General features: G+C 39.9%; 1 protein-coding gene across 4 annotated transcripts in view; it reads right to left on the minus strand.

Moving 5' to 3' along the window:
* Positions 1–15,676, minus strand: part of scrib (scribble planar cell polarity protein) — an 86,804-nt gene that overhangs the window by 16,117 nt on the left and 55,011 nt on the right. For all 4 annotated transcript variants that reach the window (XM_062441857.1, XM_062441859.1, XM_062441858.1 and 1 more), the window contains exons 19-29: positions 14,480–14,560; positions 12,165–12,413; positions 11,585–11,695; positions 10,695–10,871; positions 10,485–10,601; positions 10,192–10,380; positions 9,394–9,513; positions 8,678–8,734; positions 6,586–6,666; positions 1,219–1,290; positions 484–537 (exon numbers count right to left, since the gene is read on the minus strand). In XM_062441857.1, coding sequence (XP_062297841.1) covers positions 484–537; positions 1,219–1,290; positions 6,586–6,666; positions 8,678–8,734; positions 9,394–9,513; positions 10,192–10,380; positions 10,485–10,601; positions 10,695–10,871; positions 11,585–11,695; positions 12,165–12,413; positions 14,480–14,560 — 1,308 coding nt within the window. The remainder of the gene's footprint in view (positions 1–483; positions 538–1,218; positions 1,291–6,585; positions 6,667–8,677; positions 8,735–9,393; positions 9,514–10,191; positions 10,381–10,484; positions 10,602–10,694; positions 10,872–11,584; positions 11,696–12,164; positions 12,414–14,479; positions 14,561–15,676) is intronic.

Raw genomic sequence — 15,676 nt, forward strand, 5'->3', positions numbered from 1 at the left:
CTTTTAGACTGGTCATACAAAGGCCAAACGCCGACATTTTAACATATCACAGTATAAAAAGCACAGGTGTTACTTTATTTAATAATCTACAGCAGTGCTTTGCTTTAATTGTGGGAAACTTAATTGAGTTTATTACAGATTTTAGGTTTAAAAAAAGAATGAAAACTCATCACCTTGTTTGTCTGATAACAAACATTTACTAAAATATCTATTAGATAAATTCCCAGTTAAGTTTACTGTTTCAGTGCACTGATGTCATTTTATAAGAATTAAGTTTATTCTTAGCTGTAAAATATCACAGACTCCATTACATATCTTAAAGTGTATTTATGTATTTATTCTGTATGTATAAGATTATCGGCATCGGTCCTTAATATCTATATTATCCTGATCTCTTTGTAAACAGGTACAATCAATCAAACTCTACTAAAAATCCCCTTTTTTTTCTTTACATATTAGTTTCTGAGCTTCACAAACACTCACAGATGACGGCGTGTTGTCCTTGGCAGTGGGAGTGGAGGTGTAATGAATGTTTGCCTGCAAAAAAAATAAATAAATAAATGAAAAAAAAGGATGACAGTGAAAATGAAAACATGCAACTTTCCCTTAAACCCTCCAGTTTCAACACACGGTGCAAACAGTCACTTTACTTGAACTGGGGAGATGCTTCTTCAGACAATTTGATAACTCATTTTGGACTTTTACCTTTGACTTTTAATTTTAGCATTATCCTTTCACAGTATATTAAGACATAGCTGTGAGTAGGGGACAATTTAGATCTCCAACGCACATCCAGTCTGCATGAGGCAAAGCGTCAGTAATCAGCTGACCACGGAGAAGCAGACACATGCTTTTTTAAGACCACTAGAACCGTGTCAGACGTAAAAGCTGAACTAGTTTTATTATCAGATAAGGAGCCCAGAGCAGCGGCACATGTGCTTTAAAATAAAAACCATCCAGGCCAGAGCAGAGAGGGGCGACAAGACCCACTTACGAAGCGGGTCTCCCTGCCGCCACCAGCACACAGGGAGCTGTTGGAGGAGTGGTCACTGGGCTACGGGTGGGAGGGAAAGGTCAAAAAGGGTAAACTGTGAAGTAATGTCGTACGGAGCTAAAAGCGAGTGATGGGTGGGGAAAAAAAGGAGAAAATAAAATAAAGTAAAAGAGATGATGGATGAAAAGGTGAGGAGTGCCGGGTGTTGTTGAGAAGCTGCTCACCGGTTGGATGGTGGGAGAGTATGGTGCTTCTCTGATTGGGCTCTCAGTCCGAGTGAAATCAGAGGAAGGCGCCTGGAAAAACAAAACACCACAAAAAAAACACACTTAACAGCTGCTTTTAAAAAACTAAACAAACAAAGTGTAGTAACAAGGAGGCAAAAGAAAACACATTTCACAGGTTAGTCCTTCTCCTCTTCCAGTAAGTTCAACCAACACGAAGCTCTGGCGTTTTTCAGGCTTCCTTCCCTTCCTGACTGACTTATGACCCCCTCCTCTCCTCTACAGCAGCTGTCGACACATTCCGGTCGATCCTGACCATGTTACCAAGTATGTGCCCAAATTCCTCACAAGGTGCGACAAAGCTACAAACTCTGTGCTCACGGCAACAAAAAAACATGCACTTCGGACACATTTCCTGAGAGAAAAAACACTTTTTTACACCACAAATCCTTCTTGAAAAGCAACAAATGGAGCAAAACTCTAATGAAGCAAAATTTGGGCCGACCATATCAGAGATGTCAGCAGGTTTCTTGCTCTGTGGAGCTTTGATAAATGGCAGCAAACCCGCTGAATCACATCGAGGGGAAAATTAAAGTGAGAAACACGACAAACTGTGCGCAGTAAACACACCATGCTGCCTCCACACCAAACACTCAGGCAGGCAGGCGTCTTGCCTTGCTGAACAACCACGGCTGCAGATGGCCCTGCTTGCCGTAGCCCGTCGGAGGGCCCGACAGGATCCGCTCTCCGGGAGGAAGGCTCTTCCCTTTGCGATTCGCCACCAAGAACGGGTTTTCTTTGAAGCAGATGGGCTGAGAGTCCACCATGCATTCTTCCTCTTCTTCGTCTTCGGGGGCTAACGTTGAATCGATGGTCACTGTCGAGCAGGTGCTCTCGGCAGTGGAGTTTCCATTTGGGGAGAATTGGGATCCACGGAGGAAATCGTGCTCCGCTATCAGATCGGGGCAGGACTCGGGGTGGTCCGCATGGCCGAGGGGGTCTGCGTGGCCGAGGGGGTTTGTTGCGTGGTCTAAGCTGAAGCCCAGGGGCTCTACTGGGGCCTGCAGGGCGGCCTCCATGGGATCAGTCAGATTTACAGAAGTAGAGAACTGAGCAGGAGTAAAAGGAAAGAGGGAGGACACAGATAGTGAACAGACAGAATAAAAAAGGAAGGATAGTAGACAGAAAGATGATGAAATGAGTCGAGAGTTTTAAAACAGAACAGAGGAGACGCTGAGTGAGCCAGACACACAGTGATTAATGTTTCAGGGTTATTACGATGTTTAGAAAATGTTTCTGTTACCAAATTGATCTGGGAATAGAGCAATGTCCCTATAATGGTTTCAGACGAGGAAACAGCAGCTGGATTATAATAGAAACACTTATTACTACACAGTGTTTAACATTAATACAATAATAGGTATTATTGTGTAAAAGGTGTTCAGGCTGACATTAACTCTTATTTATCTGAATTGGCACCACAGAGCCAACGACAACACACTGCAGCATTGTCAGGCAAAAATAAAAGTTCAATGGGCTCAACGTTTGCCACAATGCTACGCTGTGCTGCACCGTATAATTTCACACTCTAAATAAGACTGCTCGTGTTTCTTTTAATCCTTCCTGTTGTCTTCCCATCTGGTTTGACTGTTAATAAATTAAGCATTAAGTATAAATCATCGCCAAATTCTGTTAGACCTTTTTTAGCCAACTTCATTCTATCTTTACTCTTATTTTTTATTAAAATGATGCTCAAAAGCCTTAAAAACGAAGATGAGAGGAAAATATGTTGGATGTATTTTCACAAGCTGGTATATGTGACAAAGTTTAGTCGGGATGCTATATATTCAAATATTTGAATGGCAGCATTTAATCACACCTGTTGTCCTCTTGACTTTGTTATGGAGCAAAAAGTACAAATTATCACCCAATTCAATGAAAGTATTGATAATTGTACTTGTAAGGATTTAGTATGGAACCATCTATGTGATTATAGATGAAATAAATCCATATTTCAGATATAAAAACTGTTTATAAAATGACTCAAAGGGTTAAACCAAGACTCTAACAACAACTGGAAACTAAATGTTTTATCTTGTATCTCATCATACAGTTTGGGATCAACTTTAAACAAATACAGCAAGAAAAGCATGTAGCCAAACTAACTGAAGAAGGTAAAGAAGAAGATAAATTCCCCTTCAGTGCTTCTTACGATGTGTTTCTATGAATAGACGTTTGACACAGAAGCCTCACGCAGCTGAAAAACAAGCTTCTCTAACATCACTAAACTCAACTCTGTCCTTTCAGATGGGTTTCTCAGTCAGTGCCCGTCATTCACGTCTTGTTAACTGGCTCTTCGTGCCGTTACAGTAAATGGTCACATTACTGCGGTCCGAGCTCTTGGCCGCAGCCCTAAATAACTATATTATCAGTGCAGCGGGACATTGGGGCACCTTCAGCTCCTCCCTTTACTGTACTGTAGCGGAGGAGTCTGGCTGATGTCACTGCACCAAGGGGGGGGGGGGGAGAATATGTGACGTTTAACTGGACTCATGTAACAGAAGAGACATCTGATACTGTAAGCAGCGTTACGGGTGTCATGTTTTTTCTTTACACACACCCTAAAACCTAAAAATACTGAAGTGACTATATAAACAACTTCAGTATTTAGAATATGTGACCTTGACATGTTTGGAGATAATCAAAACAGCCGGTTAAAGATGAACATTACATTATATATTATACATATTAACGGATTTTAATTAGAGTCATTTTAACTCATTTTTACTAAATGTGTAGTTTTATTTTTCATTTAGTTATTTTCTGTTGTATTGTATTTTTATTTTAGCACTTTGAGCTACATCCCTTGTATGAAAGGTGCTTATAAATACTGTTTATTATTATTATTATTATTATTATTATATGTATAGTGAGAATTTAATTTGCTATTTTCTGTAACATTACATTTTAACTTTTCTTTGAGGTCTTTCTTCCTTTCCCTTCACTGTATGTTATTTATTCTTTGTCATTTTTTGTGTAATTTTTAAATAGTGCAGCCTAAACCAAACTATAATTTTAATATATTTGATCAATATATTGTTTTTTATTGCTTTTCTTCTTATTATTTATCTTTCTTTTTTATTTTATTTTTTTATTAACGCTCTTATTTTCCCTATCGTGTGACTAATAAAGGAATATCTTATCTTATTAAACTAAACTAAACATACAAAGCCGGGCAACACAAATGAGTTATTAGTCTCTCATCGTCAATATTGACAGAAAATATACATATATTAATCTTAAAGCAGCGTTACTGTTCGTAATATTGTTATTTTATACTGTCTAAATATTTGAACAAATTGCATTTTAATTTCTTTGGCAAAATTGTTCTTATAACTTTGATGCCAATAAAGCCTATTGACTTGAATTGACTTGAATTGAGTTAAAATGAATTGACTGCAGATCGGAGGGGAAATGTACTTGAATGTACTTAATAGATGATAAAGGGGAGGAAAAGGAAAATAAAGAGAGACTGGAAGGAAATAACAGAAAGAACTGGAGTTACTGGTTGCTCACTAATGTACAGTAATGAATAATGACTCCGGGACGCTTAAAAACTCACGAAAGTACCGCGAGATGAAAATCAGTGTGAACGAGTATCCTAGCATACCAGCATTGTGGAGCAGTAACGTCCCTCTCTCCCTCTCTCTCTCTCTATATGCTGACTATAAGAGTCGGCGGTGTGATGGGGGTCAGTGGGCTGGAATGTGAGTGAGTGCCCTTTTGGCACCGACACAGACTGTGAGGGACAGCTGGGGGTTCGGTGTGTGTGTGTGTGTGTGTGTGTGTGAGAGAGGAGAGCGAGTTCGCCGGCATGCCAACACGCTGAGCAAAAGCTCAAAGAGAGAGGGAGCGACAGACGTGCGGGTCAGAGGAAACGACGACTTGGACTATTTATACTCAAACTTATACGTTAACAATAGATAGCTGTAGTCTTCAGTTTGGTTTCAACTGATTAAAAAGTGGTGTTTCGTGGTGTTCAATTTTAAACACTTGCTCTTAAGAAAATCAGATGCTTACTTCTATGACTCAAATGTAAAGTTAATAAATGAGAGACACAGAGTTAAAATATATCAAAACTAACATGTAGAGTTTAGATACATCAGCTCCTAAATCCTTTTAAATAAGAGCTGTCTAATTTTTTTGTTTAACCTTCACTGACAAACTCCAGGCAGCTTCAGAGGGGGGTCATTGTGATCCAGTCTGAGCAGGACCACGTGGGCCCGGAGCAGCAAATCCAGCTCTTAACGCGCTCGGTACGACCAGCTGCCCGTAGATATGTAGGTTAAGTTCTTCAATGATTTAACAGGACACAGATCTAACAAGTAGGACACGCAGACGCCTGATACGTAGATCCAAAAGTTTACACCAATGTTATACTTTAACTGTTAATAGATGTTAATAAAGAAAGTAGAGAGAAGTTAGGAGAAGATATGTGTTAAGAAGAGTTAAGAGAGTGACAGAATGGACAATTAGGTCAACCCCCCCCCCCCCTCAAAAAAAAGGGTGACGAATGACAGAAATTGAGGACAAAAGCATTCATTCTCTATTCTTCTCCTCTTTATACTTACTGTACCGATGCTGGACTGTCCCGTCCCGTATGTCCACTCAAAGTAACTCCTCCAAAGACTCTGGGAACCGAAACACTTGTCTGTTCTCTCTTAGACGACCCCCCCCCCCCCCCCTCCACTCCCTCTACCCCCATCTGTCTGCCACGCCACCCCACCCACCCATTCCCACACACACAAGAGCCTCCGTCCAATTCAGGTTTAAAATATCGCAGAGGATAGGGCTGGTTGATAGTAGGCAGCTGTCCCCCCTCCCTCCCTCCCACCCCCCTTCCCTTCCTCCTCACCAACTCACTGTCACACACACTTTCTTTATCAGGCATGTTTCCTTTCATTTCCACCTTTCTTTATCTCTTCTTCCAAAGCCTCCATTCATCCCTCCAGAAGATTTCGGCCTCCTCACATCTTCATCAGTCTTTGGTCTATTCTTCCACATCTTCTCTTGTTAACCCATTTTTTTGGCTCGGTTGCATCACCCCGAGTTTAGGAGTCAGTTTATGTCGCCTTGGACGAAGAGGTTAACATTCCTTGCTCCCCGGAGAGGGCTCAAGAGTTTCCCGGGAATGTTAAAAAGACAACGGATACCACACGTGGAGATCTATTCTGAGCGGTTTGAAGGCCGTTTTCCAACACTGCGGCCACAAAAACATGAACGCCACACGCCAAACATGTTTGGAGGAGAAGGGACAAACACTGAACTTTGGGTGTTTAAAAAAAAACTTGGATCTGAAAGACTCACCCTGTTGACCCTCTGCAGGCTGGTGGTGGGCAGCGCAGCCAGCGTTTTGTAGTCAAGTTTTAGAGGTCCAATGCCCATGTTCTGCAAGGGGGATAAATAGATAGAAAAGGAGGTGAAAAGGAAGTGTCAACTGAGGTTCATCCTAAAAAAACAAGCATCAACTCAAAGTGAATTAGTTTTACTGGTGGAGTTTATGATTTAGCTTCTTCCTCATCAGCTGGTTTTAAAGTATTATGGATATGCTGTTTTTAATAATGTTTATATGTGAGTATATATATGTGTATGTATAGGTAAATACATATATATAAATATTATGTTGGATTGTTATATTTAGCATGCATTGTGCACTTTTATGCTTATGGTTGGACCCCAGGAAGAATAGCTTCAGTAAAGCCGCGGCTAATGTGGATCCTAATAAAACTAAACTAATAACTGATCTTACTGGCGACTAAATGAAAGGTGCATGTCACACATCTACAGTAGAATTAGTATTTAAAATGAGTCTCTTGTTAGCAGATTAAACCTCAGATGTGGTTTTTTATGATGTGTTGATGAGGCGACCGCGCTAGAAGGTGTGAAGGAGTGAAAAGCTGACAGTTAAATAGATAGAGAGGGGAGGGGAGGTGGAGACGCGATATCGTTCAAACTGGGGAGTAAAAGTGCATATTTTCAGTCAGAAAGTCTCTCCTGGAAGATATTAGTGTTGAATTGGTTGTTCAAGAGGAGAGATAAAGAGAGAAGTTCAAACGGTCAATCATTGAGTGAAGTGTAATGTCGGCTCGGGCACGTCTGAAGAACTATACGGGCGCTTAAAGTCAAATATGTGCAAGAATACAAATCTGATAGATTCCTCTTTAATGTGAACCCAGTATTTCTACATTTAAATCACTTTTCTCACATTATTGCAAAAATATATATATATTGTATCAGCTGCACAAAAATGTAAAAAAATGATTTTATTTCCATTTTAGTATATTTGGTGTCCCATTAGGAACAGTTTGGCTAAAAGAAATGTGTACATGGTATTCTTACAGCTCTGAACCCTAAACAGTACGTAAGGGTTAATAATAAATAAATAAATATATAAATCAGGGATAACTTTGACCTAAAGTAACCTGCAGGGTAATGCCTCTCTGCTCGCTTTTCACTCCTAAATCCTGCCAACTGTGGCGGTTTGAGCGTCCTAACACAGAGAGACAGGTCTGCCAGTAAAACTAAGCCAGTTTGAACATGTGCTCGACGCTGATTTATTCAAGATGAACTAACAAAAAAAAAAAAAGATGTTATGTTTCCTTTCAAAGTCGGGATGAGTAACACGGTGAACGCCTGTGGAGGGAGTGCTGAGGTATTTGTGGTCAGACAGGAAGTTTTGTCTGAGGACCTGCTGTTTGAGGAGTGTCTCACCTCTGTCTCCTCTTCTAGCAGGCGAGTTGCCTCCTCTCGCTCCAAGCGCATTCGCTCCTTCACCAAGAAAGGAAGGAGAGGAGGAGGAGGAGGAGGAGGAGAGTACAGAAGGGAAGAGACACCCAACCACACAGCCAGCCACACAGTAAATGCGATGAGGTGAAATGAGTCGTGTTACAGAGGGGTGAAACAGTGAGAGAGAGAAAGAGAGGAAGAGAGAGAGATGGAGAGATGGTGGTGGTGGAATGGAGATGATGGGATGATTGGATGATTTCATATCACAACCAAACACACCAAAAAAAAAAGGAGAGATGAGAGGGAGAGAGAAAAAAACAGATGGGGGAGAAAAAAAAGAAAGGATAGAATCCGCACACATTAAAAAAAAGTAATCTATTCATTAGCTATGGGAGCAGAAAAAAAAAGCATGCAAGGAACAGCTCTGTCAAACACGGTACGCACACAGGGTGCAGACGAGAAGCTTCATTCACCCGATAACACACAGACCTGACCTGAGCTCCACCCTTCAGTACCAAGCACCCCAGTTTCTTTTTTTTTTTTTTTTGAGCTACGGTGGAGTAAAAAAATGTACTTCTCTTTCCTCGCTGATCGGACAGATACTTTTCTACCTCTAGATTTCCCCAAAATACATAATGGATTTAAATTTTTTTTTTTTTTAAGTCTCACTCACCACTTTCTCCATCTCTTCTCGCTCCCACTGCGACGTCTCTCTCGCCATCTCAGACTCCTGGAGAAGAGCAAGATTTAACATCCTTAAAAAAAATCCCACGAAATCACAAATGACAACTGTTCATCCTCATTTAAAAGCCTTTTTTTTGTTCACATGTAACACAAGATTTTCTGCATGTGCTCCTGATAATCTATTTAAAAAATCCCAGTAAACACTAAAGAAAACTGCACTGATCTAAGAGTCTGTAAAAGGAACAACAGAGCCTAGTATTAATAAATGGACAGGCCCGTACATTCCTTTAGTGCGGGCAGTCTCCCAAAAGCTAATCTAGACAAAATAAACAACTGCGCTGGTGCTGTCCGGGTGCTCTGGTGCATGATTGGATTGAGTGGAACTCCGCTGTTGTTGAAAACTCCACCTGCTAACACCAAATTGCTGTGGTGGCACAGCGTTGATGCGACAGAATCGCTGAACAAAACATTTGATTGAATGTGTCGACTTGGCCGCCTCGCTCACAAACTCCATCAAGCTGCCTCCTGGTATGTGGACGACTGGCACATAAAGGTCCGGTTAAATGAGCGGTTCGGACTTCCCAATGTATAAACAGCATGATATATAGGGGCGTTACTTAATTCCCATAAGTGCTGATACCTCACCTTGACTGCACTGATTATTCTAGTGTTGTAATTTTATGGTTGTGTGTTATGGTGTTTTACCTTCTGCATGATATCGATCTCCTCGGGGCTCAGGTCTCTGTCTATAGAAGAGATGCTCTCCAGACTGTTCTTACGGACGATGCCTGCTGCAAACGGGTTGGCGATGGTGCCGGGAGACGCCTAGAAATGAACAACATGTTTAATAATGACATAAGGGTCAGTGACAAATAAGGGTTGGCAAGATGAGCATTTCAAAAATATCCTAAAAAATTGTCTTAAAAGCAACATCAGGTTTGTTAGACAAAAGTAAGACTGAATGCACCTGAAAATGTCAAATGGTGTAACCACAAAAGAATGATACATATTAAATATTTCATCCAACTACAGTGTATTTAAGTGGACTTATACTAATAATTACTTCATTTAAAAACAATATAAATGTTTCCTGATCTCCATGGTTACCAGATTAAATGTAATATTTAGAACAATTGTATTCCATTACCTTTATTTAATATAAAAAGTTATAATGTAAGATCATGCCAAACTAGTTGATATGGTGTTTTATTGAGAATTTAGTCTAAGTTTGATTATTTGGTACAAAGTTTTTATGGTTACACCACTTAGACATTTTTGCCATAATCCTCTAATATATTCTCTCAAAATGGATTAAAAGCAGAAATTTCATGCTGGGTCCCAAAAAAAGAATGTGTGCAAGTTATTCATACGTTTATTTTCACATTTTAACCCTTTAAATTTGACTAAACCACATGGACACAAACAAAACATCATTGACTCTCATATAGGCATTTTAAAACAAGGGGCTTTTACTTTTTCTACCCCCTCTCTATCTCGTCTTACCTCCACGGTTGCCAGGTTTTGTGGGTCGAAGCCGTCACAAACCAGCATGACCAGCGAGTCTCCGATGGCCCGGAGCACTCGCACTGCCTCCGTGTGCGTCATCCCCAGCAGGCTGTGGTTGTTCACCTCCAGGATGCGCATGCCCACCTGCAGCCGGCTGTCTCTCGCTGCTGCACCGGTCGAACTCACCTATTTAAATATCAATCAAAAGAGTTTTAACATGTGGTGAAATTTAATAGCATAACTAAGAATCTGTACATTTTCGTTATGGTACTGTGGGGTAGTTTCAGTACCTTAGAGATGAAAATGCCTTCATCTGTGGGATCAAAGGGGTTTCCTGCGTGACCTTTGGCTCCTCCACGAATACTGATACCGAGCTTCTCACCCGGCTGCTTCTGGATCACGATTTCCTGCAACAATACACAGACAACGTTAAGCATTACAGGCAAAGAAACTCTGCATTTGTGTCTCTACATTTCATATCTGTGTGTGTTTTAACTCACCTGCATGCCGGGCGGTGAAGGATCCCTCCGCACTAACATCCGGATCTCCTGCTTGTTGGCCAGCAGTGCTCGTACGGCTTCCTGGTGCGTGGCGTGACGCAAGTCGATGGCGTTCACCTCTAATATTCTGTCACCGACGCGCAACCCGCTTTGACACGCCAGACCGAGAGGGATCACCTGGAAACAATACAGGATGTTTAAAGAGAGGCAAGGAATTTTGAAACAAGCAGCTACAGAACTGTTATTTTAAGAGTTATGGCTCAGTGACAAATAAAGGTTGGCAAGATGAGCAATTCAAAAATTTCTTAAAAAATTGTCTTAAAAGCAGCATCAGGTTTGTTCAAATGTATATTTAGTATTTTCAGTATTTCATTTGAAATGATATTTGCACCATTTTTTAAAACCAAAAGTAAGACTGAATGCTCCTGAAAATGTCAAATGGTGTAACCACAAAAGAATGATAAATATTAAATATTTTATCACCTACAGTGTATTTAAATGGACTTATACTATTAATTACTTAATTTAAAACATGTAAATGTTTCCTGATCTCCATGGTTACCTGAGTAAATGTAATATTTAGAACAATTGTATTCCATTACCTTTATTTAATATAAAAGTTATAATGTAAGATCATGCCAAACTAGTTGATATGGTGTTTTATTGAGAATTTAGTGTTTTTAAGCAAGTTGAATTATTTGGTACAAAGTTTTTATGGTTACACCACTTAGACATTTTTGCCATAATCCTCTCAAAATGGATTAAAAGCAGAAATTTGATGCTGGGTCCACAAAAAAAGAATGTGTGCAAGTTATTCATACGTTTATTTTCACATTTTAACCCCTTTAAATTTGACTAAATGGACACAAAACCATCATGGACCCTCATACCTTTGAGATAAACACTCCAGGTTCATTGATGCCGAACGGGTGACTGGCGTGGTCACTTCCTCCCACGATGCTCAGGCCCAGAGGACCGCCTGACTTCATCAGAATCACCTCCTATTTGTGGAGAAATTTTGAGAATATTTACGAGTCCAAATCTAACAAAAAGTGACTCGATAAAACATCAGGTCAGGATTACAGTTCACTACCAATAAGCACTACTAATACGTGGAAATTGATTCGAGGTCGCTGAGCCTCTGTATTTGTAACCGTAACGTCTAAATCTATCTACATCTAGAGACTGACCGGCTTCTAAATGGGGACATTTAAACAGCTTTATTACCACATTATTCACAGTTGGGGGTTACTCAGGCTACTCTACAGTACACCATTATTAAAATTAGACCAAGCCTTCATACCATGCACCATCTTCTCTGGAACTGGACAGCGTTAAGGACGAGGCAGGGAGCCAAATAAAGAAACATTAACACTAAATCCTTTGATGAAGGTTCTCCAGCACGGTCTAATAAAACTAAAAAAACAAACAAGCTATTCGACAGATTTAAAGAAGCGATTCTAGTCTCACCTCGATGGGATATTCATCTTCCATTCGGGTCAGGTGGTTCCCATGAGGGGAAATGCCTTCCTCCTCCTGGTCTGGAGAATCTGAGGGTTCTGGGGGTGGAGGGGAGTGGGCTCGAGCCCGCGATTGACCCGGAGAGCCCCCTGGTGCGTTTAGGTCTCGCTCTACCAGGAGGGCGATGGTGGGGGAGGTGCCGGTAAGGAGCGCTACTGCCTGGTCATGCCTGGCCTCTGTCATGTCTACACCATTGATCTGGATTGACAAGTAAAACCAACCACTGAGGAGGGTGTGTGTGTGAGCCCACCAGGACACTCCCCGTAAAAAAAACAAAACAACGGGCCACATCAGCCACCAGCACACGGGCATGAGGAACATTAAAGAATAAATAACATGCTGCCAACGGGCACGTCTCATCAGAGTCATCAAAACTATCTCCAAATATCTACTTAACGTCTGATTTGAGAGGTTTGCATCAATGTGAGTACTGTTATTTGGAAAAGGGAGAAACCCAACACCTATAGAGAGTAACAGGGGCAAGCATAGAGAAAAAAGAGGGGTAAAAGCAGGCTGCTGCAGGTGATTTAAGCTGGCAGAGCTTCCCTAAAGGAGAAAGACTACAAAGCATGCGGAAGCCATTTATACCCCCCCACCCACCCCCAAAAAGTCATAAAACTCCCTGAAGTCAGCTTATTAATGTTAAACTGCTATATTTCAGTGTAATTGGTCCACTTTTCTATCACTTCTTGCCTTTGCTTACTTAAAAAACACAAGTGGAAGAGTTTAAAACCTCCAAAAAGTCTGATTTTAAGTCCACAAAGGCAAGCAGCTCATAAAAGAAACTATTTCTTCGTTAGTTTGTTAACATTAGTTCTGTAATTAAATAAAAAAAGGGGGCATGCACACTCTTAGAAACGGTACTCTGGTCCCAAGTGACAAGCAGAGGTCAGCGCTGACCCGACAGTATCAGCTCTTACCGTCGGCTGCGTTTACCGCCGCTGCTGCCATGGTGACGTCACCTCGTCTAACACCATGACAGCGCAGCAACAGGCTACAGCCCCCGCTCCCAATACAACCCCCCCAACACCATGACCCTCCACCAAAGCGGGCAAGGAGATGCACTTTAATGCACATTAGTGAGCATGCAGAGAGAGAGAGATAAGCGAGAGGAGGAAAGAAAAGAGGCCCGTCTACGAAGAGGAGGAAGAAGATAAAAGAGAAACTGCAGGAAGAAGAAAGAGAAGAGTGAACCCAGACAGAAAGTAAAGAGGAAGCTTTTTTTTTTTTTGGGGTGATTTTTAGAGAGTGGGATTCGAGTAAAGACACAGTTATGATTGCAGGAGGAAAATGAGCAACAAGAAGGAGCATCAAACATCAGATTTATAGTAATATCGTGATTAAAAAAGTTAAAAAAGCATTTGAAAGCAATTAAAAAACATATATTACATTATTTAAGCCTGAAATGTTATGACTTTCCTTAGAATGGACTATATTGTCCAAAAATGTATATATTTTTGAAGCCTTATATTCAAATACTGTTGCATCCTTCATTTTACATTAATTAATATGTATTTTCACTATATTAAGTATCAAATCTAAAGAAAACATTAACATAATATTACCAATTATAAACCGGGTCAGAATATGGACAGTATGTAAGGGTTAATGGATGTGACTGGATGAAAAGAAAAACAAACAACAACACGCAATTCAGCAAGAGGAGAAGAGCAAAGCCAAGCTCGGAGTGTGATGAGCAGAAAGCAAGAAAGAGGATGATGATGCAGTGAAACCTAGATATTGTTTTATTCAACCAAAAATAAACAAAATCTCAGCTCTAAATGAATGGATTTAATGTGTGAAAGTGATTCTGATGAGTTAATTTTCTGCATGTGGTGACCAAACCTTAGTAGAAGTTAGTCTGATATAAACACACACTAAATACTTAACGCCACTTTAGAAGCCTGTAGAAACTGTTTTCTTTTCTGTTTGTTTAACACTGCACATTTCCTGTATTTTCTGGTTGTATTCTAATAAAGAGACTGAAATAATAATATATGGTCATTATAGCATTGCTAAAACAACATATCTAATGGTGGCCTAAGACTTTTGCATAGTACTATATATATGAAGTGATTCCTTTACATTGCTCGAGATAAAGCATTTAATTCATTTTACATGAATTATTTGGTCGAGATATCAGAATCAGAATCTGCTGTAAAAACCCTATAAAAATGATTCTTAAGCACTTACTATGAGAAATACTGAAAATCTGGGTAAAGTAAAACCCAGACGTAGATGTGGAGATGTGGAGCAGTACTCACAGAAATCACCCTGTCGCCTACACGCAGCGTGCTGTCTCTGTGTGCCGCTCCGCCCTCTGCAATACGAGAGATGTAGATCCCCTAAAAACAGACCAAATACTGTTATTACACACACACACACATCATATCATATAACACACATTTAACACTTTAACTACAGATAAATTAGATGCTGCTGACGTACTGCCACTAAGAATGCTTTAATCTGTGGGAGCGGTTTAATAATTATCATCATAAATCTTTTGTGGCCTCTGCAGACAGTTAAAAGTCTGGTGCAACAGGCTGCAACACTGCGATGAATCACTGAGCTACACTGTGAGCCTGAATATCAGTCAGTATGTGATATCCTACCGTGAAGATCCGAGCCAAAAATAGAAAATCCTTTATTCATATATTGGTAGTTTTGAGACAGTAATCAGGGTATTTGCACAATTGTAAGTACAAATTCAAAGACTTTTAAGACCTTTTTAAAACCACTTTAAAATAACACCATTGCTGCTTCTTGTATTAAAACTGCTCTGCAACCAGTGGTGGAGGAAGTATTTAGATCCTTTATACTTATACCACAGCATAAAAACACTAATGTCACTTCAGTAATAGAATGCATTACCATGTTGTAAGTTTTAAAGTAAGTATGCAATGCAGAAAAGTGTTGCATAATGTTGTACTCATATAAAAATATATTATGAGACATAATAATCAAAAAATAATGATAATAAAGATAAATAACATAAACTGAGCAAATATAATTACACTCAAATCTAATTTAATGCTTTAATGTTCTACAATTCCAGACATTTAAATCACATTTCTAGACCTAAAAAAACTAAATTTAAGACATTAAAATACATTTTTAGACCTTGAATATCAAAAACTAAATTTAAAGACATTTTAAGACACATTAAGGATCCGTGGGAACCGTGGTAACTGTTCACAATCCTATGAATTTTAATGTAAGCAGGCAAACACACATACATGCATTATAACTGATTAACACCACAGTATTAGATCATTAACACGCTTTAAGACTCTACAGCAAAACCAGCTCATTAAAAAGCACCGAGACCTTTTTAACACCAGACCAGACGAATCATTTTAACAATTCATTAAAACTAAAGAAATCCTCCTGACTCCCCAAAACATAAAAGTCAGAACACATGCATGAAACTCCACCCTGCACCGCCTCCTCATTCCTCA

The sequence above is a fragment of the Scomber scombrus genome, chromosome 20, assembly GCF_963691925.1.
Source record: "Scomber scombrus chromosome 20, fScoSco1.1, whole genome shotgun sequence".
Lineage (NCBI taxonomy): Eukaryota > Metazoa > Chordata > Actinopteri > Scombriformes > Scombridae > Scomber > Scomber scombrus.